Raw genomic sequence first — 25,758 nt, 5'->3', positions numbered from 1 at the left:
TAATCCACCAAACTTGGTCTATTCGTTGTCTGAGCTGATCTGTCAATCTCCCCATTGCTCCGCCCCTAGTTGTGTTCATTTCATGAACTTCTGTCTGCATCTTTCTCTTTTTCAATTAAAGCTTCAGGCCCTGGTCACCCAGTTCTTATCCAGGCAAAACTGCCACTGCCATCAGCTGACTAAGGCAGCCAGGACCCTGGGACCTTTGGGGCATTTTCCAGGGTGGGGCTCGAATGATGTATATACTTGGGGATGTTTCCACCAGTGTCTTTTTTCTCCTTCCCAGTCTGGTGCTGTTGGTTATTCTCAATATGATGCTGTTCTACAAACTTTGGATGTTGGAATACACCACCCAGACCCTCACCGCATGGCAGGGCCTGCGACTACCAGAAAGGTAACTTTGCATTTTATTGATTTTTGCCCCTCGCTAACTATTGCTTCGTTTAGACGTGGGTGGCTTTTCCAAAACTCCACAGCCTAGAGCTGCCCAGTTGCCCCTTTTCCAGCCTTACACACTAAAGGGAAGACACATTATTTGAACTGGAACCAAGCAAGCTGAGGCTTACACTGAGGGTGAGAATCAGGCCTTTCCTGCTGTAGACTCTGCTAGACAAGCAGTACTCTCCAATGGTTACAGCATGGGACAGAGAGCCAAGGGTCACCTATGGCTTGTTTTTGGCTCAGAAAAGGGAGTGTGGTGTGATGTGTAGAGGGAGTCAGGACTCCTGTGTTCCATTCCTGGCTTTGCTACTGACTCTGTTGTGTGACCTCAAGCAAGTATTGTCACCTCTCTCCTCTGTGGCTCAATTTCCATGTCTATAAAATGCAGTTAACAGTACCTACCTTATCTGGATGCAGGTTGGGTGCTGTGGTGTATAATTAATTGAGTGCAGAGCATTTTGAGATCTTTGGACCAAGATACCCTGTTTGGGCATATTGTTAGTAAAGTGTGTGGGGAGAAGAGGGGGATATGAGGAACTATCCACTAATCGCACTGTGTTCCCCAAAAGTGCCAGAACTTAAGCAACTTCAAATGATCATGGATAAAATTTTCAAAAGAGACTTAGGAGCATACGTTCCATTGATTTTGAATGAGACTTCATCTCCTAAGTGCCTTGGACATTTTTGAAAATGGAAGAGTCTCCTGAGACACTTGGGTGCTTCTAAAAATACAACCGCTTAAAATGAGAAGGTGGGGGCGGTATTGTTTTTTTATTGGACCAACTTCTGTTGGTGAGAGAGACATGTTTTTGAGCTACACAAAGCTCTTCTTCAGGTCTGGGAAAGGTACTCAGAGTGTCACAGCTAAATATAAGATTGAACAAATCGTTTACTATAAGTAGTTAGCACACATTCTAAGGGCCCATTCAAGGTGATGTGACCTGTTAACATTCCTGTAGTCATAGGACAAAAAGGGGGGTGAAGGGGTTACAGATTGTTGTAATAAGCCATAAATCCAGTGTCTTTATTAAAACCATGATTTTTAGTGTCTAGCAAAGTTATGAATTTAAGCTCCCAGGTTCGTCTTTTGAAAGCGTTGTGCACGTTTCTTTTGAGGATGGGGACTGATAGATCAGATAAAGCATGATCACTTGGAGGAAAATATTCACCAACAAGTAATGTCGTGTTTTTGTCTTTTATCATTTTCCTGTGTGAGTTCATTCGAGAGCGTAGTGATTGTCTGGTTTCACACACGTAGTTGTTGTTGGATATTTTATATATATATAGCTTGTCTCTCTCACTGACAGAAATTGGGCCAATGAAAGAATTACCTCACCCACCTTTTCTCGCTAATATCCTGGGACTGGCACAACTACAGCACTGCATACTTCTGGGAATGTTCATTTCAAAGCATCTTCACTGAAGCTGAGATTGGGCAGAGGTTTCTAAGGAAGACAATGTGTGGGGGGTGGAAGTTTTATGAATGAAAGAGTGTGGGAGGGTGGGGGGTACGCTCTGGCTTTGAAGTGAATCGTCAATGACATCCTTTTACTCAGCAGCCAGGAACTCCCCTACATCCATCGCACCCCCTTGCTTCTCCAGAGCCAAACTATTTGTGTTTCATGTGCATCTGACAGGTTACCCCAGTCTCAGTCAGAATGGGCTCAGTTGCTAGAGTCCCAGCAGAAGTATCATGACACAGAGCTACAGAAGTGGCGTGAAATCATCAAATCCTCCGTGATGCTTCTAGACCAGGTGAGAACAGTATCTCCCAGCCACTTGCCCCAGAAATTCCAATTACATGAGACTGGGTGGAACATTTCTACAACCACCCTGCTATCTGTCTAGATCCTTACCAAGGCTGTCTCTAGCTGTCCACCCATGCACATCATGACCCTTCAGGCCCATCTTCAAACAGGACTAGTGCAAGCAGGTAAGCTTTGACACCTTCAGAGCAATCCTGAATTCTGGAGCTTCTCCTTGACCGAGTACCCTAGGCCAGACGGTGGATGTAGCATCAGGGCTGGAATGCTTGGTGTTCACATCCCAGTTTGATCCACTCAGCCCTCCACAGTCCCATGGTAATATAGACAGATTGACTCCCATGCAGCTTACCGAGTGCATGTCTTCCACAGAGACCTTAGAGAGAGGAGGTCTGTTCCGTGTGAGCATTGGAGATCCTTTAGGGCACTTTAGAGCAGGGAGTTGATGTTTTTGAACACTCCTGCCCTGCCCCGCTACCTGTTTGCTGGTTGGTGTCCACCCTCCCCCACAGAGAGGGGCTGTCTGTACAGACTTTGCAGTTTGTAACATGCTTTTGCTTCCAATATTAGATCCTAGCTGTCGCTGTCGGCTCCATCTACCCGGCTGGCCACGCACCTCTCACTCCCTGTCGCTTCCAGGCCAAGCACTCTGGTACCAAGCCAAGGAGTGCAATAGGAACACCTTCCAGCAGACTGTGGTGGGGAGGCTAGGTTCAAAGCCCCAGCGCCTCCAAGACTTTACAGCAGTCAAACACTCAGGGTGGCTTTTGTCTTGCAGATGAAGGATTCACTAGTAAACCTTCAGAATGGCATCGGGTCACGCGACTACGGGTCGGAACCAGAGGAGAAACGGAAGCGTTTCCACTAACAGAGGCGAACATAGGAGGCCAGAGGATTGTGTGCAATATGTGTATATAGACCATATAAATATATATATACAGAATATAAATATATATATATATATATTATATACAGATTTTAAAAGAGGAAAAAAGCCTATGTACTGAGGAGGGGAAGTGTGGGTGCAGACCTCCAACACTGGCTGAACTGGAGCGTCTCTGGGGTAGGACGGGATGCGATGGGAGGGCTGTGCTTTCCCAGCACTGAGGCACTGTCCGGGAGAGTGCAGCTCGCGCTTACCTGTTCCCATGCACCTCTCTTCTGTGTATTCCTGACTGTTTGTCTGTCTGTTTTAAAGGGAAGAATTGGAGCAAATGCCCCTCCCCCTCTCTCTTCCCACCTGAGGGTACCTGAATGTTGAACAGGTATTTAAAGGGGACATTGTCAACTTTACCTTGCCCCATTGAGGACAAGGAGGATTTTGCTAGAAGACATCAGTCTCTTGTGGGAGTAGCCTACTGAATTGAGCAGGCTTTGAGCCATGGGAATTCTCTAGGAAACTACTCTCATTCAGGAGTGAATGGGGTTTGTTCTGAGCCCTCTGCTAGAATGCTGTAGTAGGGGTGCAACTCGCCGTTAAACTGGCCAGCCTCATTTTGCTAAGTAAAGCACAGAAACTGAACCAGATTTTCTCAATGAAACATTTCACTTTTTATTAATAGAAGTTACATTAATGGCAAAGTAGAGGGGCGCTGACATGGGTTATTACTCAGTATTCCTGGCTAAATCCAGACCCTGGCATATCTTATTGAAGTCAGTGAATTTAGTCCTTTGGTTCTTTTTCACTTGACAACGTCCCCTTTACATACTGTTTTCTTCAACCCTCCATGCGTTTGTGTCCCTGTCAATGCACCACCCCTGTGCTAAGGAGCTGCAGCTGTGCTGAAAGGGCTATCTGTGCTCACTTCCCACTCAGAGGCACGTAAAGCCTAATGGCTCTGACTTGATACAACACCCTGTTTTTTTTCTTGTTGCTCACTATTTTTAAACCCCTTCTGTCAAAAAAGAAAAAAAATATGGGCTAGCTGAGGGCATTTGGCATGTACCAGTATCTACTTACATACATCTTACCTCTGGTGGAAACTCACAAGGAGAGGGAGCAGCTTCCTTTTACCAAAAAAAGAAACCACAATTGCAATTAAACGGATTGAATAGATCTGTATCAGGAAGCCACCCACCCTCCAGTTGCATGGCTGATCCCTGGAGATGTTAGAAGTGGGGTGGAAGAAAGGCCTGGCCACACAGGTAATTGTCATTCTTAGAAAGATCCTGTAAACAGGAGAAGTTTTGGTGCATTTCCTCTTGCATTGTGGTGAACCTTTTAGAATGAGGGTAGGCTGGGGCTATCAATAGTGGCAGCTACGGGACATCCACGCAGGCGGCAGCTCAGGCTGTTGCATTTGTATTTATTTTGAAAGGTCATTTGAAAGGATTAATTTTTAATGATAGAGCATTTTAACCCAGCAGAGGTCAAGAGAGAAAGCCTGAGGGGTGTGGTATGTAACGTCCTGGGCTCGGCATGTTAGCTGGGCAGCTGGTGAGATGTCTGTCCGGGTATGAATCCCACAGCAGGTGGGCATGTTTTCTTGTGTCTTGGAGGAGCAGGAGAGGGACACGGCGCAGTCGCTGGGGACTTGAAAATGCCATACCTGAGCCCATGGCCTTTGAGCGAGCTTCGGTGACTGGAGGGGACTAGAAGCAAGGGCAAAGATTTAGGGGTTATTACTGGACACACTAAACAAATGGGAACCCATCACGGTTAGAGCCTGATCCTGAGGTACGGAGCACACACAAGTCACACTGACAGCAGAATGACACCATGTCTTTATGTTGTGCTTTGCAAAACTGCCTGAGTATCATTGTCCTTATTTACAGATGGGGAAACTGAGTCACAGAGTGGTGACATGAGGTGTTTCACTGGTAGAGCCAGGAGTACAACCCCACGTCATCAGTCTTGTGCACTAACCACCAACTCACACTGCAGGTGATCAGCAGCTCTCAGGATCAAGCTCTGACAGTGGCACATCCCTTTGCGTGGTGAAAGGATAGAGGGGATTCGCGGTGGTGACTAACATGCTTCCCCATCTTGCCTTACCCAAGTGGATTATTTGGTCTATGGACCCTCTATCTCCACCATCTCTGACTCTGGAAGGATTTTCTCAAGCAGGTGAGATCACCTGACACAGCCCCGTGTAGGGGTAGTATTGAGTACTGGATGATCTAGCAGATCTGCTTCATCTATAGCTTCTGCATATGATGAAAGAGCAAGGTGAGCAACTGGCCCTTCCTGCACCATATCCCAGTGGCCTATGCGGCTCTAGAAGGCGTTTGACTAAGCCATGTATTACACACTCCTCCTAAAAATGTGCTAGCTGCCTAGTTTGGCTGGGGAGGTACTGAAGCTCTCTGGGGCGCTTGTTGGCGTCTTGTATGACGGGGACTCTTAAATTCAAACTATGACTATCTTAGCAGACTACTGGCGAAGGGGGAGAAAGATAAGGCAAAGGACTATAGACGAAAATGTGCCCAGGAACCTAGGGAATGTACTGTTTTATATAATTTATTGTATTTATACTTATTTATTTAACTTAATGCTGCTTAAAACTGTACGTCTCCCTGGCATTTCCTGATGGAGCCAGAAGCTGCTGCTGAAATGGGCAACGTAGGGTGAGCATGAGCCCCTAGCACTGAGGAAAGAAGAGACCAAGGCTGGAAGTTGAGGCAGGTCAGTTCCTCCTGCTGTGATGAGGATAGGTTTGTGTCCTGCTGCTGTTCTAAGGACAGAAGAGCCCAAACTTACTGGTGGGATCCAGGACCCTGCCCAAGGAAGGTTTTCATGTCTCTGTTACTGTGGGTCTAGCTTAACCTGCCCATTTCCGAGGTTTTATTCCAAAGGAGAGTGGGGATACTAGTGGTTTCTGTCCTAAATATGCCATTGGGAAGCTCAAAATATATTTGCAAGTGACTCTAGGTCCTGAAAGTGAAGCTGCAGTCTGTAATCTAGCTCCTGGGTTGCATGTACAGATATATTTGTTCTGCTTAGGAGGACAGGAAACTGTCCCAGCTGTGAAGGCAAAAGATAAATGGTAGCATTCCAGGTTTGTTTATCATAGTCACAGGCCTTTCAAAGCAGCAAAGAATTCTGTGGCACCTAACAGATGTTTTGGAGCATGAGCTTTCGTGAGTGAATATACACTTCGTCAGATACATCTGACAAAGTGGATATTCACCCACGAAAGCTCATGCTCCAAAACGTCTGTTAGTCTATAAGGTGCCTCAGGATTCTTTGCTGCTTTTACAGATCCAGACTAACATGGCTACCCCTCTGATACAGGCTTTTCAGTGTCTCCTACAGCCAGTTAAAGATCTGTCCATCTAGTCTACACCTTATCCCGGCAGTCCATTTTCTAGAGTTTTGTCCAAGAGCCACAGCTTCCCTGGAAGAGTCTGTTCCATCCAGCACATCACAGACCTACTTAAACTTGTGGTGCTTTAGTTAAACTGCTGCAGATTACTGTGTATCCATTCATAACCAGTTTCAAAATGGTGTATCCCCAGCCTGTAAATTTATAAGCTAAACGGTTAAAAGTGTCTACACATGCAGACACACCACTGTATCATCATATTGTTAGTTAAATCAGTGCAGCTGTACATAGAGAGAAGCCCTTAGTGTCAGGAAGCTTTTCCTGGCAATAATTCCTCTCTGGCTTTCAGCTAGTGTATCCTTTGTTGGCTCATAGCTCTGCTTAGCTAGCCTTTTTTAAACTCAGATCCTCACCCTTTGCTTCTCTGCTCCACTTGCAGCGAAGAAACACACCCATTTCTTTGCCTCTCGCATTAGGGGTTGAAGTAGATTATTTACTGTCAATAGGGAGCCAGAATTAAGATTAAAGGAGACTAAAAGAGTTAGGTACCCAAATCCTATTGCAGTTCAATGGGAGTTGGGTGCCTGACTACTTTAGGGTCCTCCGAAACTTCCAGCCTGAGGTGTGCTTATGGTTAAAAGTTTGTTGATAATCTAGCAGAGGTTTCTAGTGGTAAAATGGAGATAGAGATAAATGGAAGGGAAGATACTGTAAGTACAGCTGAGGTGAAGGTTAGTTTTCACCCTGAGCTCTTCTCTCTGAGGCTGGCCCGTTTTGACCTAGCCTAAACACATGGGCAGACACATTTATTGCCCTGCTGACCTGTGGGGAGGAGGTTCGTAGCCTTTGTTTGGCATTCTGCCCCCATAGGCCCTCGTCCTTCCACTGTGAGTAATCAATCAGGTTCACAGGCAGAACTGTTTGGTTTGATTTTCAGTGGCTGACCAATTGTGAAATAGATTTGTAAAGGGTTTATCCTTCCACTCCACTCCCCTTCATGCTGCAGCTAAAGCACCAGCCAGATATAATATACACAAACTAACATAAAGAGCAAATGGCCTAAATAGTGCTGCGTGAGGGAGGGGTAGAAGGGCAGATCATCTGGGACCCGGCTTCTCAGCTCTAATCTTTCCATATGTGGAGAAAAAAAAGGAGTTTGTTTGCTAAACCCAGTTTTCAAACTTGGCTGCCTAAATTAGGTACCTACATTCTGCCTCGCGGTGCTTACCTGAAAACGGGTATTTTGGGCTGTAGTGTCCATATAGTGCCTGTGTTTGAAAACGGGGGCTTAGTTACATAAACCCAAGACTTACTCATTTGTAAAACAGCCATCATCCTAGGGTAAGTGTGCAGTTCAGATGTGGGAGAGCTAAGAGCAGAGGAGGAAGATGGGTAGGTAAACACTCTTAGACTCATTTCAAAACTTTGGCTTAGTAGGAATGCTATATTCCTGTTAGAGCGGGGTGGAGAAAGAATGGAAACAATTTCAGCCTGTGTACTTGACTATAATGCAACCATGCTTTTGGAAGGGTGCAATCCTTAATGTATAGTACAAGTTATCCATTAGCTAGGAAGAATCACGATTAAAAAAATAGGTTTAAAATAGATAAGCAAAAATAATAAGAATCAAGGTCACAAAACTCTGAACTCCCTATGCAGCTAAAGCTAAAAGCTAAAGCCTGAATCACAGTTTCAAAATCAGCGTACATAGTATGTAAATATTTTAATCTTGGATGGTAGTTGTGAATGTCAAGATCTAACCCTGGCATGAATGCTCCAGCTTTGACTACTTTGCCCTCTGGTAAAGCTGATTGCATGGTTAAATCGCCAGTGCCAATTTGAAACCAGTTTCCTATCTAAGATCTCTCTCACTCAGTAGGTCTACACTGGAGCTGTAACTTCTAGCTCAAGTAGCTATACCCATGTTATCTTGATCAGAGGTAGCGGGTATGTCTACCCGAACGGGAAATTACACCAGTTTAGACAAAATCTATGGATAGAAAGGGTGCATCTCTAGTAGAGTGTAACCTTCTACCCAAATGTATTTTTTAATGCACAGTTTAAAAGGAAGAGATGGTTTTTGCTGTAGGTATAATGTGTTGGCTTTACTGAGCTCTAACCTGAAAGCTGCGCGGTGGAAATAATGCTTGTGTCACCAGCAGCAGCCCTTAAACGGACCCATTTTCCCATCCCAAATATAAACAGATAATGATCAGTCAGGTACAGCAAGCCAAATTCTTCTCGCATTTAAAACCAGACAATTCCAGGGAGTCAAAGATTTACTCAGGTGTAAAGGGGACAGTTGAGCCCAATATTTCCTCTGTGTATATGCTTAGTTGTCAACAGCTAATTTTCCTAACCTACATTTTTATAGGAGGGGGGATTGTTACAAATGGACAGCTGCAGTTGAGACCGTAACCCCAGTTGGCTGATGTGCACTGCAAGACATTTTGTGAGGGGTCTGCAGTGATTCCTATGCAAATAAGGAGGAAGGTCCAGCTGTGAATGAAAGCAGTGATAGAGCTGGATATGGGTCAGGTAAGCATCTAAGAGATGGACTGCCTAACTTGGCAGCTCTCCAAACTGCTGGATAGAATGTGTTGAGTTGGGCATGAACTCTCACAAAAACAGCCTCTCTCAGGGTGCTGTGGCTCTTCTGCTTCCAGTGGTGGCTAGAAACTTGAAGCACATTAAGATGTACAACATTGCCTTCAACTCACTCCCCCTTGAGCTCCTCAGAACAGGAGGAGCAATGCCGAGGCAGAGTGAGGTTGAACATCAGATACAATGGCAACCCTCAGTCTAAATTTCTGTGCATTAGAATGCTAAGTACACAAGAGAGGATCCCTTTCCTACCAGTACCTAGGAACAGGGCACGCTTTCCTTTTTATGGTAGCTTTGCATTCCAGGGCTTGGACACTCATCACTTGCCATGCAGCTAGCAGTACCAGAATGGAGAGGATTTGGAGCAAGGCAGACAGGGGCTTTTCTGTCATTCAGCACTGGAATGTGGAATTCGAAGAAATCTCTTCCAATCTCTTCTCTCCAAATCCAGCCCAAAGCTAAAATGACCAATGCTTCTCTCACCAAACAAGCTAATAGAGCTTAGTGTCAATCACGTCAGAGGGTCAGTGTCTTTCCTTTTCTGCCCAGGCCCTTGCTGGATAAGGGGTCTGAGTGCTGCTGGAAAGAGTAGGGGCACCTCAGGGGAGATCAGCTCTGTCCTCTTTGGGGACTATCCAAAACAGATGGGCTTTTCCCCCTCTACACAGGCTGAGGGCAGGTAGTCCATCTATGAGATACACAGTCAAGATGACTAGCATCTTTTCAGTTGAGTTGTAGGCAAGGTATGAACATCCCATGATAATTTGTACCAGGTTTGAGAGCAAGATCTTTTGGTTACTTACTACAGTTAGCTGATGTTTGACAGGAGAAGAGCATAGCCAGCCATACAGGCTTTTGCATGCTCTGTAGCACAGGTCCCTTCCACATGCACCCAGAACCAACCTTCCCCAAAGAATACTTCAGTATCCTAGAGGAAGGGTCTTGCTCCTTGCAGTGACTATTCTACAAGGTAACCTTCTGAGCTTGTTACGGTAGAATTCTGCTGTATGTTTTTGTCAGTGAAGCTGCTCTTCCTTTCCCCTCAAGCCCTCTTGTGGGTTTCACCTATTTCAGCACAGCCACACCTGGCAGTTTGCAAGCTGTTAGGCTCTGATTTGCTACCACTGATGGCTTCTTGTGGTGGTAGAATGGAACCTGGCTTGAGGTTGAGAAGTAGGAGGGCACGGGTTGTGAAATTACCTCTGTTCTTGTTTAACCAAGACTGTGGGTGAACACCACAAGACCAAAGTGTCTGAAATAACCAGTCTTGAGAAATTACTACTGTGCTGTACTGTTTGCAGGAGAGAACTGTACTGAATATTCACTCCCTGTCTGATCAGCCTGTGCTTGCTCTCTGCTTGCTGGTGAATCTCTTTTGTGCCATAACATTCTTTTTTCTAAATGTGCAAACCAGCCAAAATAGTGTGTTACTCTCCCCCCTCCACTTGCTCAGCCATAGCTGAACATTCCCTTAGCTACACAGGGAGAGCACATTCTGCAGCTAGTGCTTGCATGGCTCCATTTCCTCCCCTCCCTGCTGCAGGACAATCAGCTCTTTTCTATCCCACTCTCCCTCTGTCCAAGATGGACTGACCTGATGCTATCCCTGCTTGTCCTTCCTTGAAGCAGTTTGCGTTATGCTGGGAAAGGACTTTCCTTCTGGTGAAGGAATTATATTTGCACATGACTCAGGGAGGCTCCTCCTCCGACAATTTTTGTTACCTCACTCATTTTGATCAGTTTCATTGCTAACATTAAAGGGCCAGCTTCCTGAACCTGATCTTTTGAGTTAGAAAAATGCAGCAGACAGAGCTGGTCAGGCATGTTCTATTTCCAAGCTCAGTCTGAACTGCCCCAGCAGCCCTTGACTGTGGGAGACTGGCAGCTGCTACTGCTAAGAAACAGCAACTTTAGCCAACAAAAGGCTGGAGCTTGTGCCACACCAGTGTCATTCTTCTGAGATGGCTTGGGAGCCTCTTGTCTCCCTCTCTCATTAAACACTTAACAGAACAAAAATGGAAGCACCAACCTGCACTCTTGGTACTGTACATTTTGCAATGTTTCCAGCTGGTTGCAATGCATTTTTTCCCCACAGCTCACACCTCAAATGTTCCATGGCCATGTAGTGCTGCTACCTTCCTGGAATACTTTTCCCCACACAAGGGCCTAGTGCCTGCAACCAGATTCAGATGAGTAATCCTTACTCTTGCAAGTAATTCCATTTGAGTAAGGATTTACTCACATCAACAAGAGTGGGTTGTATGACCATCCCTACAGTGGGCATTTCCCCTCTGCATAATCACATTCTAAACTGGGAGGGAGAGATACAGGCCAAGGCTCACCTCTGTCTTGTTGACTAGTCTGTGGTGGCAACACAAACTCTGCGGCTACACCACATGCAGAAGGAAGAGCAGTTGTGTTTTGAGGCATTGTCTGGCTAACTGTGTTTGGCTCTGTAACTAATAAACTTTGCGCTGTGCGCAAGGTGTGATAAAGATACTTACGTGCTAGGAAACTAGCGACTATAAAGGCTGCACAGCCAAATCTCAATGTAAAGTAGCTAGAACAATGGAAAGTACATTATGAATTAAAAAAAGTATTCAACAAATGACAGTTACATTTGAGTTGTGTTTTTTTTTATTGTCCTACCTAATTCTAAGTCTCTCTTGTTATTTCCATATACAGAGAAGGGTCTTTCCTGACACCAGTGGGGGACGATCTTCCCAGATGACACATTAGCTTTAACCTTGGGGCAGTGCGATCTCACGCTCCCATTTTCAATCAAAAGATAGGGAGTCCTAATACAGCTTTCCCAACAGATGGGTTCCCCCTACCTAAACATATTTGAGAGGGTAGTATTATCTATAGGAGCACTTCATAAATTACAGGGTTAGTGGAAGACGACAGAAAAAAGCATCTGGTTACTTTAGAAAACCAGAAAGGGGTGGGGAATAAAACATGGCCCTTCCTTTACTTTAAGGGGACTGTCAAGGAGCCTTAACAACTGAGGAGGTTAAGTAACTTGCCTGAAGTCCCGCATCACAGTCAAGCATAGAATCCTGGAGTCATGACTCACTTCCTCTGCTCTAGCTTCTACATTATGGATTGAGGGTTAATATTCCTCCCATAGCATTTTAGGCTGACTATGCTGGCCTAGGAAAAATGAAGACTTCCATCATGACCTAAGTAAGGGAGGGTTCTTCCTCCATTTTAAACACTGGGTTCTAAGAAACCAGTGCCCACGCTAAGGCACTGCTGATGCAGCATGCTTAATCCATAGATGGGCTCAAGCTGTAAGCCTGGGATCTGGTTTCAGACACCCTGTGGGTTAGGTCTGTTTGGAACTGGGTTTTAGATTTACAAAAATCAGGGCATTCTGCAGCTCCTGATCCTAGTTGGGTCTCTGAATAACCATCACCTAGAATTCTTGTTTGGGCCTGTCTAACTTTAAATGACAGAGCAATTTGTGTACTCTGCAATTTATGCATAACAAAGCAGAGGAATTCCATATGCAGGAAGCATGCCTGACTCTGAGTGCTTTATTTAGGAGCAAACAGTGTGGCAGATTCAACTTAACTTTGCAAGCTGTATAGCAGTCATTGCAGCAGGGGATATCACGTCATCTGCTAGGAGCAAAGACTCATTTCCTGAAAAATGGCATTCAGCAGCATCTCACCGTCACGTGCCATCTCTACATATAGACAAGCCTTTTCCCCAATAATCTCAGATTCTAAGACTAATGTTTCTGTGAATGGGAAACCACAGTCAACATGTTTAAATGTTTTACATTTAATAAAGCCAACCCCCCCACCTGGCTACTGTATCTGCAACTGTTTATATACTGTTGCAGTGCAGTACTGTGTTTATAAATGAAACTTAATTTACACAAGAATGGCTCTGCAATAATAGATCACATGAGACTAACACGGAGTATTCAGCATGGAGAATCATTATCACAAGAAACACATTAAGGGCTATGGGAGAAAACCACTGGTTGCCTCTAGGTGGTGCAACTGTCCCACCATGACTTTCAATTAGTTATAAAAAGCTCCACAAATTCCCAAACTGCCTTATCATTTTCCCATTTGGGAATAATCAGTCCGTTTCATTCGCTTGCTTACCTAAACCAGACTCTCTCCTCCCTTCAGGGACTCCGACCTTTAACGCTCTTCCATTTGAGGACACTTTGCTAATTTCAGGGACTATTGTCTCCCAGGGATGCTCTCCTGTGGTTGTTGGAGGACACTAGTTGATAGAGGTTATTTCCATGATAAGTAAACACTATTGTGTAAGTTAATAGAGCAAGGCTAATAGAGACAGCTAGAACTCTGACAAACAGTTGCCAAATATAACTAACATCACTTCTTGGAATCGTTGCAGTTTATAGCAGGGAAACCCAAGTTAGCAGTGGTACAGCCTGAGGGCATGGCTATTCATGGTTAGTGTGCGGCAAGCTAGGCTGTAAATCTACATCCTATTAGCTTGCCATGGGCTAACTGGCTGAGTGAAACCTGCTACGATGTGCTAAATGTTCTGCAGCAGATCAAAGCACACTATGCAGCAGGGTGTGCATGGCAAGCTAGTGCATGTAGATTGCTGCCCACTAATTCTCTGCATGCTGAGTGCTGTTGTACATTTTTTGCAGCTCTAAGCTACTGCTTCTCCATATTCTTGTCCTAGGTTTGCAACAGCAGCCTACAGTCCAGGGCAGCATGGAGAGCAAGCATTTGAATGGTAAATAGTAAGCACTGGAGTGGAGCAGGATTAGGATATTCTTTTTAATAATTAAAGCTACTGTTCAGGCTTAATCAAAAGGTTGAGCACAATGCTAAGATGACCTTGCTGATGGCCATGTGTGTCAGGGTAATGTGACATACCCCTCAATGCTGCAGTGTCGAATTAGCATATTTTGCAAAGGAATATGGTGAGGGTAATAAATGATACTTGTATTTACAAGGCCACTGGATGAGAGTGGGGGCAAAATCTAGGAAGGAGCAGTGCCACCCGCACCCCAACCCCCTTTCCTCAGCATGCTTCAAAGGAGAATCCTTTAGCAAATGGAGTCTGAAGCCAAAGTCAAGGCTGTGCAATGTCCAAGGCAAGTGGAAGAGAATTTACACTTGCCCCTTATTTCCTCCTGGTGCTGTAGAGTTTTCCCAAACCTGGCTGGAGTGACTTGGTCCTTCCAACTTCAGAGTTCCTGCAAGGAACAGAACCCCCCCACATACACACTTTGTGATTAATTCTTCCTTAGTAGAGGCATGGTCTTGTATACCATGATAAATGAGGTTACTTCTGCTCATAGCACCCGAGAGGCTGCACAGACAGCTGCATTGTATGCACTGTTGCATTTCTAACAATCAAACAGAGATGGGGGCTTTGAGTTCTAAACTTTAGCTCTCAGCCTGTCATAAACAGATAGTTAAGGGTTAATGTCTCTTACCTGTAAAGGGTTAACAAAGGGAACCAAACACCTGACAAGAGGACCAATCAGGAAACAAGATACTTTCAACTCTCATGGAGGGAAGCCTTTGTGTTTTTTGGGTTTGGCTTTGTTCTCTCTGGGTCCTGGAAGGGACTAGACATGCAACCAGGTTTCTTGCCAATCTCTCTGCTACAGTCTCTTATTATATTCAGAATAGTGAGTATTAAGGAACAGGCAGTTAGTCTTTTTAATTGGTTTTCTTTATTTGCAAATGTGTATCTGGCTGAAAGTATTTTAAATTGTATTTCTGCTGGAGGAGGCTTTTTCTCCAGTTTCTATAAGCTGACAGACCCTGTAACTTTTACCATCTAAATTGCAGAGAACTTTTACCTTTTTTCTTTTTATTAAAAGTTTTGCTTTTAAGACCTGTCTGTTTTTTCCCCTTGTTGAGGCTCAAGGGAATTGGGTCTGTACTTAACAGGGAAGGGGAAGGGAGGGAAAAGGGGAGAAATCCCTTTGTTTTAGATTCACGGATCTTGAATCTGTTTTGCCTCTGGGTGAGGGAGAAAGGGACATTCCTCCCTGTTTTAAGATTCAAGGAGTTTGAATCATGGTAATCTTCCAGGGTAACCCAGGGAGGGAAATCCTAGGAGAGGCACAGGTGAGGGAAAGAGTTTACTTTCCTTGTGTTAAGATCCAGGGGGTCTGGGTCTTGGGGGTCCCCAGGGAAGGTTTTGGGGGGACCAGAATGTATCAGGCACTGGAATTCCTGATTGGTGGCAGCTTATCAGATCTAAGCAGGTAATTAAGCTTAGAGGAATTCATGCTGGTACCCCAACTTTTGGACTCTAAGGTTCAGATTGGGGAAAGATACTATGACAAAGCCCTATGTGTGAAAATAGAAAGGGCAGCATCTTTTGGAAATAGCAAGGGGGAACAATATTTACACACTTCTGAAATGGCAACAGGTTTGTTTTAATTGGGGAGAGATGGTCAGGATAGCATATACCACACTCAATGAGCAACCAGAGCCAGACCTCAGTTCCCTGGTGACTTAGGGTGCATTAGAAGAATGTCTACAAAATGTGAAGGGCTGAATTATGGATAGCAGTTAAAGGAAAACTGGTTCAGCACTAGTATAGAACTCTGGATTAACTGGCTGAAACTTGGGGATTTTGTTACTGACATTTGCTTTCTTTCTGACTGAGAACCCAAACAGATGTACTAAAGTTTCCCCAGCAAATTGTAGATTCCTGAAAATCTTGTTTCAGAAACACCAAAATACAGTGTTCCTGAAAGGAAATGCAAAATTGTCCAGAATTTCAAGGCTGCCACAGAGCAGGGAGCTTGCCACCTCCGAGGCCCAGCTTCAACGGAAAATGGCTGAGCAGCTCTACTGTGGAGAAACTGGGTTCAATTCCCTGCTTTACTATAGACTGTGTGACTTGAGCAAGTCTTTCTGCCTCAGTTTCCCCATCTGTAAAATGGAGATAATAGCCCTGTCCTGCTTCACAGAGGTGCACGTGAGGAGAAATATTAAGTGTTCAGCTATTGTGGGTCACATCAGTGTCTATGATAAATACATTCCTGGCAGAACAAGGCTACAGCACAGCCAGGTCTTTTGCTATTAAGATTTAAAAAATAATCTTAATGCACCCACAATCTATACATGCTTTACTGCTTCTAGGACCATGGTGGAAGTGTCAGCCAAAGTAAGCCTGGGATACATAGACCCCTTCCCCATTTCTCCAAGCCTTTTGCCAGGATGACATAACCACCTCATTTTCCTGCACCTCTCCCCAGTGGTTTTAGGGTGCCCCAGACAGCAGGGAGCAGAATCAGCCACATGTGCACAATGCTCTAGCCCAGGGGTTGGCAACCTTTCAGAAGCCGTGTGCTGGGTCTTAATTTATTCACTCTAATTTAAGGTTTCGCGTGCCAGTAATACATTTTAATGTTTTTAAAAGGTCTCTTTCTATAAGTCTATAGTTTTAAATGAAGCTTCTGAAACATTTTAAAAACCTTACTTAACATACAATAGTTTAGTTATATATTATATTAAAATGTAGAGGCCCCAGGACCAGTGGCCAGGACCTAGGCAGTGCCAGTGCCACTGAAAATCAGCTCGCTTGTCACAGGTTGCCTATCCCTGCTCTAGCCATAACCTTGTTTTGTATCAAGCTTGCATACCTTATTGCAGGTCATGGCCTGTCTACTCTTGGCTACTCCTCCACGGGCACAGCGCAGTTCTCCTTATTTTCCGATGGAATGGCGAGGTAGTCAGTCCTACAGATCAAAGGAGAGCGCTCACCACAGGTAAAAAGAACCCTGGGCGGGTGCTAGCTGCAAGCATAAGCCGAGATGCTTCAAGGGTCTGACTGGTTCAGAGTTGCCATGCTTTTAATGTCCTGATTTTCAGAAGCACCGAGCATGTATAACTTGGCACCTCTGACATGTCAGCCCTTAACTGCCCTTGGCTGAGTAAAACGCAGGGTGACTCTCGCTGCAGAGAACACCCCTTCCAAAAATGTTTTTGGTGTGCTCCTTCCTCAAGGGCACATGTAGAGTTTGACCCAGGATAAAGTCATAAGAATATTTTCTCCCCACTCCCACTGCACACAAAGGGCCTTGTTATCTGATGTACATATAAGGAGGGAAACATACAGCATGGAAATAGTGGAATAATCCCCAGCTGTGTCACACTGGAACAGTCTTTGCCTCAGTTTTTAAAAACAGCATGTGATGCTTTTCATCATTAGTTAGGCATATTTCAGGTAGGTCCTGGGAAAGTGTCTCCTACACCATTCTGACAAGGTGCCTTCCAATATCCCAGTTATGGGGCACTGCACAGCTTGACCAACATGCCGTCACTGAGTTGTAACACTGTCCCTTGCTAACCTAGTGTATAGCCTCTCTCAGGAGGGGCTCAATCCTGCTACATTTCACAAGGATTCTGAGATGCAGCCACAGAAATGAATACAAGCTCAAAATGCTTTTAGTGGTGGCCAGATCCCTTGGTGAACCCTCTGAACCACACCCCCATTTTTTCTGCTTCAAGTGAGAAGCTTGCTCCTGTATGGAGGCCTGTAGGATTTTTACTTACGCATTGTCTTGTACAGTCTCCTCTGCTTTGGAGACCTTCCTGTAGCAATAGACCATTTCTATCAGCAGCCACAAGGTGAGAAAAACCAGGAGAATATACATCATAATTTCAGAGATGACAGATGTGAAATCTTCTCCAGCTGTTGGGGAAACAGAATTAAAATAAATCACTTATCTCTTAGAGGATGGTGCAGTACAAAATTGGTTCTCAAAGAACCAGCCCTCTCCTGTTTTCAGCCAGATAGAGTTATCTGCAAGAATGAGCAACAGAAGATGCAGGACTGGTGGCTTAAGTACCTCTTTTATTGGAACTAAGGCCGGCAGGCTGAGTCCGCTGCAGAAAACGGGGGCAGGATCTCAACTGCCATTTGAATGAGTAGCTGTGAAGCAGCGTATGAGGCTGTAGCTAAAGGAAGAATGGAACCTGGCAATATAGCTGCATGTCACCTTGAACTGCAGCACCTGAACAATCATCTGCTGCTCCTCTCCCCAAACCAGCTGCAGGAAGTAGAGGAAGAATCTCAACCTGGTCTGAAAGGGGCAGGGTTTGGCTATGGGGAGACTTCCATCAGCTGTTCCATCCTGCATGCTGGTGGAAATAAAAGAGAGATGTGCTCAAGCTTGCCACTATTTCCAGTTATGTTCTCCTCAGAGCAGGCACATGCATGACCCTCTGCCCCAATTTTAACCAATCTTATCCTGGATGCTGATTTGTTTTCATGGTGCTCTCTTTCTAACCCCTCATGCATTGCTAGATGTCCTATGCAGCAATAAGGTGACTATCAGAAAGGAATACAGAATCAAAATGCTTTTAATGGTGGCCAAGAAATAGCAGGACTTGGAGGGGAGAAGGGGAAGAGATTCGCAATCAGGACAGATATGGTGTAGCAATCCTGGCCCACTGAAGCCAGTGACACCGCTCGTACTGACTTAGTATGGCCAGCATTTCACTGATTGAGGAGGAAGGGAGAAACGCATGTGAAGAAAAGAGGAATGCAAAGCTGGAGGCAGGAAAGAAAGAGGGAGATGGAGAGAGATCACACCCAGTGAGGGTAAGGAGGAAAAGAGAAGGGGTGGAGGGAAGCCATCACCAGTTCATTGTCTGCACTGCACTGCTGCTGCTCCCTGTTAGGATGGTGTACTGAGAACCATTAGGGAGTAGTGTGTGCACTGAACTGAAAAACAGGAAGCCCACTGCACTTCCGGCTTGGTACAGCACGTTTCTCTGGTTGTTCCCCTGCCCAGGAGCTGCTGGATGAGCCCAGGACACATTTCTGAGCTCCAAAACTGGGACTACACCTAGCACAAGAGGTGCAGAGTTTCATGTCAGACTTGTAAGAAAGTGTGGCTAGGGAAACAGAAGTGTCTGCAAATGACCTATTTGCTGGCAGCTTCCCCACTCCTCACCAGGGATACCACTGAAAAGAGCATTGTCTGGTTTGCAATAGACTTGGCCCTTGGCAAGGCAGGTCACACCCAATGGTTCAAAGCATTTCCACCAGTCCTCCATACCCTCCTCTACCACAGTGAGATGGATCAATCTGGAGCTTGTGAAGAGTGGGCGATGAATCTCAAAGTCAAACTCCCTGGTGATGTTACATGTGTAGATCCCCGAATCATTCAAGGTCACATTTAATACAGTGATGGACACATCCTGCATGTCTTTGCTCCCGTTCCATTGTAGCCGGCCACTGAAGCGGCTTGGAAATTCATGGTATACTTTTCTGTATTCATAGATCTGTAGAGAAATGGAGGCAGGGAGAAAAAGGAACAGTCAGTCAGTCACCTATCAATTTGTGGATGCATCCTACTCCCCACCTTGGGATTCCCCTCTAGCTAGGTACAGTTTCCACCTATCAGGTGGTTTAGAGTTTCTCTTCCTGAAGCATTAGGTAATAGTACTTCTATAGTGCTCTTCATCTGGAGATGCAAAACACTTTACAAAGAGGGCAAAGAGAATTATTTCCATTATACAGGTGGGGAAAATGAGGCACCAATAGGCAAAGTGACTCATCCAAGATCAAAGCAGGTCTGAGGCAGAGGCAGGAATGGAACAGAACCCTTATCTCTCAGGCTAGTGCTTAAATCAATTGGATTATGCTACCATGTTAAATACAAACAATTACACACTGGAAATTGGCATCCAAACAAAAGGTATTGCAAGAGAAAACTGAATGTGATAATGATAAATAATGACTTATTTACACAGAGTGACAAAGCTCCAAGCCTGTATTGGTGGGTCCCATGCTTCCAGGTGGATTCAGTGGCCTCAGAAGCTCACTAAGGCCCTCACTATGATCTCCCTTTCTCTGTACAGTGACAAAGGTCAGTTTATTGAGCTACTTTCGTTACAGGACAGTCTGGGAGGTGAGAAGGTGGAATACCCAGTCTCTGTTGCTCCTTAGAGCTCAGAAGGCACTGTTTGGCCTTCTGCCTGGACCAAAGTCCACTTCCCTTCTCAATGAGATCTCTGTAGAGCATGTGGGGAGGAGAGAACCACCCTCTACTCCAGGGTCTAGCCCTGGGACCCTAATGGTAGCAGTTGTTGGCATCTTTAGCTTCACCACTGACACTGCTTTGATTCCCTGGGCTACTTCCTAGTGGTCCCCTTTTCCTAACATCACCCTTACTTCAGGATTCAGCAACACTTCCTCTTCTCTAGCTCCTTCCAACTAGGCTTTTTTTGAAAAGAACCAGATAGGAGAGCTTTTAAGCAGCATGAGTGGGACCTTAATTGATTCCAGCTGTCTCCATTAGCGTAACAGCCTTAACTGACCCTTTGCTAGTTAATAAAGGTCAGGTGTCAGCATTAGCTTAATGACTTTAAATGGTTAAATTGGTGTCAAGTGTCTTGACTGGCCTGGAATAGACTTTGTTTAGCTATTCAGGGAACAGGGACCTGCTCATTTTAAGGCTGATATACCAACAGGACTACTCTCTGATATCTTTCTGGTCTGAATCCATCATAACAGCCATGAACATAGGAGTCCTGATTTTCACCCTGTGCTGAGCTGAGCCTGCCTTTCTGCACTCTCAGCTTTATGAGTGTAAGTTCTGCATTGAGGTCATTTTGATGAATGGGTGTATCCATAGAGCAGGTCCTTGTGTGTCTAAATGTCCTAACTTGTGCCAAGGAATAATTGCAGATACAAAACTCTACCCACTACTGTTTGCCCCCACAAATTGCAGGTGCAAGAAGGGAGGCAAGTGTTTAAAAATCAGATTCATCCCCCTCTACTGACAGGCATAGGGGCTGCCTATTGAAGCTCAGATGAGAAGCACTGTACGGTAGTTTAGGAGGTTGGGGAGAGCATGTGGACCCTCTTGTCAGTCTCTAGTGGATAATAGTCCATGCCATTAAAACACCCCCTAAGTCACTCATTAGCATGTTCAGCAGATAAGCCAACCCTGAATCCCCTTCTCATCCTTCCAAGTGGTCCCTCCAGATCAGAGCTCAAAACAGTGGGGACATATCTGGAACTCACCATTGCCACTAGCTTTGTTTTCTGGATGAAACAAAGACTTTGCACATGTGAAAATATGCAAGAACTGCATCTATTCAGGCCTCCAAGTAATCAGGACTAAGAAACCTGTTGCTTCTTTTCCATCATATCCACATCCGTCTATTTTAACTCATTTAGAAGGACAGTTCCAACATCCTCCCAGACAGCATTCAAAGGAGCATACAGAGACAGTCTTAACTGTGCTTCCTGAATCAGATGATGGAGTAACTTTCACAGGGATGTCACTGTGCCATCATCATTAAAATGGCAGGTGACAGAGCTATGTAGCGCTAAAGCCTGGCCTCAGGGAATTCAATGGCTATAATTCCATGGACTTCAATGGGATGAGATTTGACTTATAGAGAACAATTGTTGGGCATGAAGGTGAGATCTCAGGGTTAAATTCTGATGTCAGGAATTGGGATTCCTAAATTCTGTTCCTGGTTCTGACATGGCTTTCATATGCCTCCAAATTTATATCTAGACTGTTCAGCCAACTAACTGGCACATCATAATGGGTAACAAGATGTGGCAGTCCATCCTCCAATCTTCTAATTGTGCACTCTCAACCCATGTTTGACTGTTTGCATCAGTACCCTGCAGTCACACTGTGAAGTTTGAGCGAAGCCAAATTACTGTATTGTGGCTGCTCCTCTGGCAGTCTCAGCCAGCAGCCTGTTAAGCCTAGTCTAGGATCTGGGTTCTGGGGGAAACATATCAGCTGCCTTCTCCTGTAAGTAGCATAAAGCAAAACAAAATTAGGCAAAATGCACAATGCAGGCTTGCACTCTGCCACTGACCAACCCTGTAACTTTGGGCAAGTCAGTTCATGTTTCAGTGCCTGTTTCCCCTTCAGCTGCCTTGTCTAATTAGGCTGTACATTCTTTGGGAAAGGATCCGTTTCTTACTATGTGTATGTACAGCACCTCACACAATGGGGTCTTGAGCTTTATTGGGCCTTCTGAGTGCTGCTGCATGACAAATAATCAACTCAATTTATGGATCAGTGATATTAGGAGGAGACAGCTATGAGACAATGTTTGTAAAGTTCTTGACATGCATCCGACGAAGTGGGTATTCACCTACGAAAGCTCATGCTCCAGTACGTCTGCTAGTCTGTAAGGTGCCACAGGACTCTTTGCTGCTCTTGTGCTTTGATATCTCTGGGTGAAAAGTGCCATATAAATGAAAACACTGTAGTGCAAGGGCGGGGTTAAATAACTGAAGGAGCATTGTCATCTTCAATATTGTGTGAGTGGCCTCTGGACATTTCTGTCTTCCTCAAATCAAACTTCAGATGTGACACACACATCACCCAAGTTACACTTACTTTTCTTATTTTCCTTGTATGACCCTCACCAAAACGGTACCACAAAACCGAAGTTAATGTTCTCCCAGGCCTTTTTACCTCGGTCCCCCCATACATTCCCTGGACATTTTCCCCATACTAAGGGGTATGGTAGCAACGAATTAGGTTAGCAAATATACCTACCAGCTCATCTTTCCCCCCTTCAGTCTTGTAGAACCATTCCACCACAGTGCTGGCAGAAACCTCTTCTCTCTTCATGCAGGAGATACAGAGCAGCTTCATGTGAGTTCCTTGGACAGCCTCCGTCTCTGACGGGACTTCCACACAGACTGGAGAACAGACGCCAACTGAGGACCATGGTGGCAGAATAGCAAGAGATAGAGAGAAACACCGGGATAGAGATAGAGAAAAACAAATGATCTGTTATTCAGGTCTCTTATTATAGACACATAATAAACCTCAGTGGAAAACCATCTGATTTATTACTAATGCTCATGGACAATGGATAAAAGTCTAAACCAGCAAGTTTTACAAACCTTCCTTCTCCAAGCTGAACTATATAAGTATGTAATAATTAACTTGTGATTGCTGTGGGCAAATTCTTCTTGACAGCAGCTGCTTTGCCACATTTTAAGTCCTTTTTTAGAGTAATTAATGCTATTTTAGAGAGGAAGCAACATAGTACATTCTCTCCCACCCACTAACACTCAAGCACGCAGAGAACTCTGTTACAGCACTTACTGAACTCTGTATTAGAACAACCTCTGAATCCAGCCCCTAGGAGCAATTGTGCCCTAAGTGAAGCGGGATGAATGTTTTAGGGTGATGATGTGTCCAAACCTGACAATTAGAGTTCGTTAGGCTCAACTCTTCCAGTTTTGTGGTTTTGTAATTTTTATTTAAGCATAAGAGGCTTGGAGTCAGGCAGAATTGGCATCTGGGGTAAATTACAGATTCGGTGTGTATGCTAGCCAAAAAGGCTTTCAATTAGGTCAACATAAAAATTGGCAGGTGTAAAATATTTCCCTCTGTAACAAGGCAGAATGCTTCTACTCATCAAATGCTGCTATGACATAATGTAAACCCATGCTGCCCTGGGATGGGCAATATCCTCTCTAGTGTCCGCTTTGTACATGGCCACATATGTCTTTGCTCTATCAAGATGCTGACTGTTACCTTCATCCTCTTTTCTATACATGGGGTCTGTACTTGCCTTTTGTAGCTGATTCACCTTAATTAAATATTATTTTGACTGACAGAAGCCTGCCACCCTCTGTAGTCCTGTGGTTAGGCTATTCACCTAGATTAGGAAAGCCATGGGTTTAAATTCCCTGCTGTGATGATGGACTGCAAAGAGCCTTGTCTCCAACTACCTGGGTGCATGCCCTAGTTTCTGGTATCACGTGCTCGGGGGCTTCCATGCTTTTGTCTGTTACTTGACACTGTTCCACGTTAATTAAATGTAGCTTGGGCAAAAGCAAAGACACCACTCCCTCTAGAGTGCAGGGGTTTGGTTATGTCCTTGGGCTGTGGAAGAGGCAGATTTACACGTGCTCTCTAAGTGCCTTAATAATGGCTGTGGATAGATGTTGACTGCAGCCTTGGTGGGTGTGCCTGGGTCTTTGCTTTTTAGCAATGGGGGGGGGAACTCTCTAACTCTTGTCTCTGGAAGATGTTCCACATTAGCTAAATATTATTTGGGACAGCAGCTAGGTAAGGCTTCCTCTGTAGCCCACTGATTAGGCTATGTGATGATATAGGTTCAAATGCGGCTGCATGTCACTACCCTAATACAGTACAGTGAGTGGGACAGCTCTCCTTCTTGCCTTTCAAAGCCGATCCACTTTAATTAAATGTCATTTGGTCCTCCTCCAAACCCAGTACCCTCTGTAGGCTGGTGGTCATGGTCTTTGCCTGGGGTGCTGGAGCTGTGGGCTCAAATCTTCCCTGGTGTGTGTCCACTGATCTTTCTGTAACAGGCAGCGGGTTGCTTGTTTCCTTCTTGCCTCTTGAAGCTGTTCCACTTTATTAAATGTGCTCTGGGCCAGCTCCCCAGCATCCCTTACTCTCTAGTCCAGTGGTTAGGATACTCGCCTGGGTTGTGGGAGATCCTGGTTCAAATCCCCCAGCTGCCTGTTCAGCAGGGATTTGCACAGGGATTTCCTGCCTCCTAGGTGACTGTCCTTTACGGTGGGCCATCCTTGTCTGAACCCCCTCTCTTTCTCAAGAGGCCATTGTCTTCTTGGGATGGAGAGGGGATTCTGACAGGGATCACTCACCAGTGACTCTCCCCAGGAGGTGGCAGCCCCCAGTTCACACCCCTCAAAAGAGCAGGGGAGTGCCCTGGGGTCTGCCACAACCTGGGCGTGTATCCTGATCATGGTGGACAAGAGAGAGAAGGGCTTTTACTGCTCAGCAGCAAAGCCCTTTTAATTAAAAGGGCAAGAGGCCCTGTGACAGGCCTCTTGCTCAGCTCAGAGGGGGGTCTCCTCTCACCCACCAGAGGCTCTCCTGTCCCACAGGGCAGGGAATTGAACCAAGCTGACCCACAATCCAAGCGAGCACCCTAACCCCTGCACCACAGAGGGACTTGAGAGCTTACCTTGCTCCGGTTAATATATAGTTAAAGTGGAACGCTTGAGCGGTAAGAGATTGAGATGCCCAGCCCATGTCAGTGTAGGGATTTGAACCCACATCATTTTACTTCTGGGGTAAGTACCCAAACCACTGGACTATAGAAGGAAGCACACAGTGCTTGTGGCCCAATTCTCATGTCATATTTACTGAATGTGTCCTACTTTCAACAGAAAGGATGAGGGAGACCCCACCGCTCACTAGCCAGGCACTTAGGCCATTGGGTTGAGAGGTAGGCAGTCACCCTTCAAATCCCATCTCAGCCAGCATAAAGGGGATTTGAACTGGCACCTGCCACTTTTGAAACAAAGCCACTCAAACTACCAGACAACAGAGGGACTCACAGGGTTGCAGTTGCCCAGTGACTGTTTAATTACCAAATGACATTGGCCCACCTTCAACAGGAAACACTGAGGGAGCCAGCCCATTGGATTATCTCCTAGCCCAGCACTTAGAGCATTGACCTGCTAGGTAAGAGATCAAGGTTTGTATCCCGTCTCGGGTAGCATAAAGGGGAGTTGAACCCCAGCTTCCCACAGGCTGGCCATAACCCCAACCACTAGACCACACAGGGCTGCTTGTTTTCACTTGGGCCCAATGAGTAGGTAATGAAAGAGCAGCAGCTTCAACAGACAAGAGCAAGGGAGCCCCAGAGGCAGAATACTGCCTAGCCCAGCACTTAGGCCATTCACTTGCCAGGTAAGAGATCAAG

At 45.3% G+C, this 25,758-nt stretch overlaps 2 protein-coding genes across 8 annotated transcripts in view; one reads left to right on the top strand and one right to left on the bottom strand.

Moving 5' to 3' along the window:
• Positions 1-3,121, top strand: part of GRAMD1B (GRAM domain containing 1B) — a 205,079-nt gene extending 201,958 nt beyond the window's left edge. The window contains 3 exon segments of the mRNA XM_030538132.1: positions 287-394; positions 2,079-2,196; positions 2,983-3,121. Of these exon segments, the coding sequence (XP_030393992.1) occupies positions 287-394; positions 2,079-2,196; positions 2,983-3,072 (316 nt within the window). The 3' untranslated portion in view covers positions 3,073-3,121.
• A 141-nt stretch (positions 3,122-3,262) lies between these two features.
• Positions 3,263-25,758, bottom strand: part of SCN3B (sodium voltage-gated channel beta subunit 3) — a 29,006-nt gene continuing 6,510 nt past the window's right edge. For 3 of the 7 annotated variants that reach the window (XM_030538135.1, XM_030538133.1, XM_030538134.1), the window contains 5 exons: positions 22,596-22,759; positions 19,113-19,338; positions 17,602-17,740; positions 16,689-16,784; positions 6,366-14,273 (listed from right to left, as the gene is read on the bottom strand). In XM_030538135.1, the coding sequence (XP_030393995.1) occupies positions 16,721-16,784; positions 17,602-17,740; positions 19,113-19,338; positions 22,596-22,759 (593 nt within the window). In that variant the 3' untranslated portion in view covers positions 6,366-14,273; positions 16,689-16,720. Of the gene's footprint in view, positions 4,797-6,365; positions 14,274-16,688; positions 16,785-17,601; positions 17,741-19,112; positions 19,339-22,595; positions 22,760-25,758 lie in introns of those variants that run through there. The other 4 variants (XR_003997179.1, XR_003997182.1, XR_003997180.1 and 1 more) reach the window with 4 other exon arrangements.

Source organism: Gopherus evgoodei, chromosome 19, assembly GCF_007399415.2.
Source record: "Gopherus evgoodei ecotype Sinaloan lineage chromosome 19, rGopEvg1_v1.p, whole genome shotgun sequence".
Taxonomy (NCBI): domain Eukaryota; kingdom Metazoa; phylum Chordata; order Testudines; family Testudinidae; genus Gopherus; species Gopherus evgoodei.
Note: the sequence above shows the minus strand (reverse complement) of the source record. Positions and strands in the feature narration are given on the sequence as shown.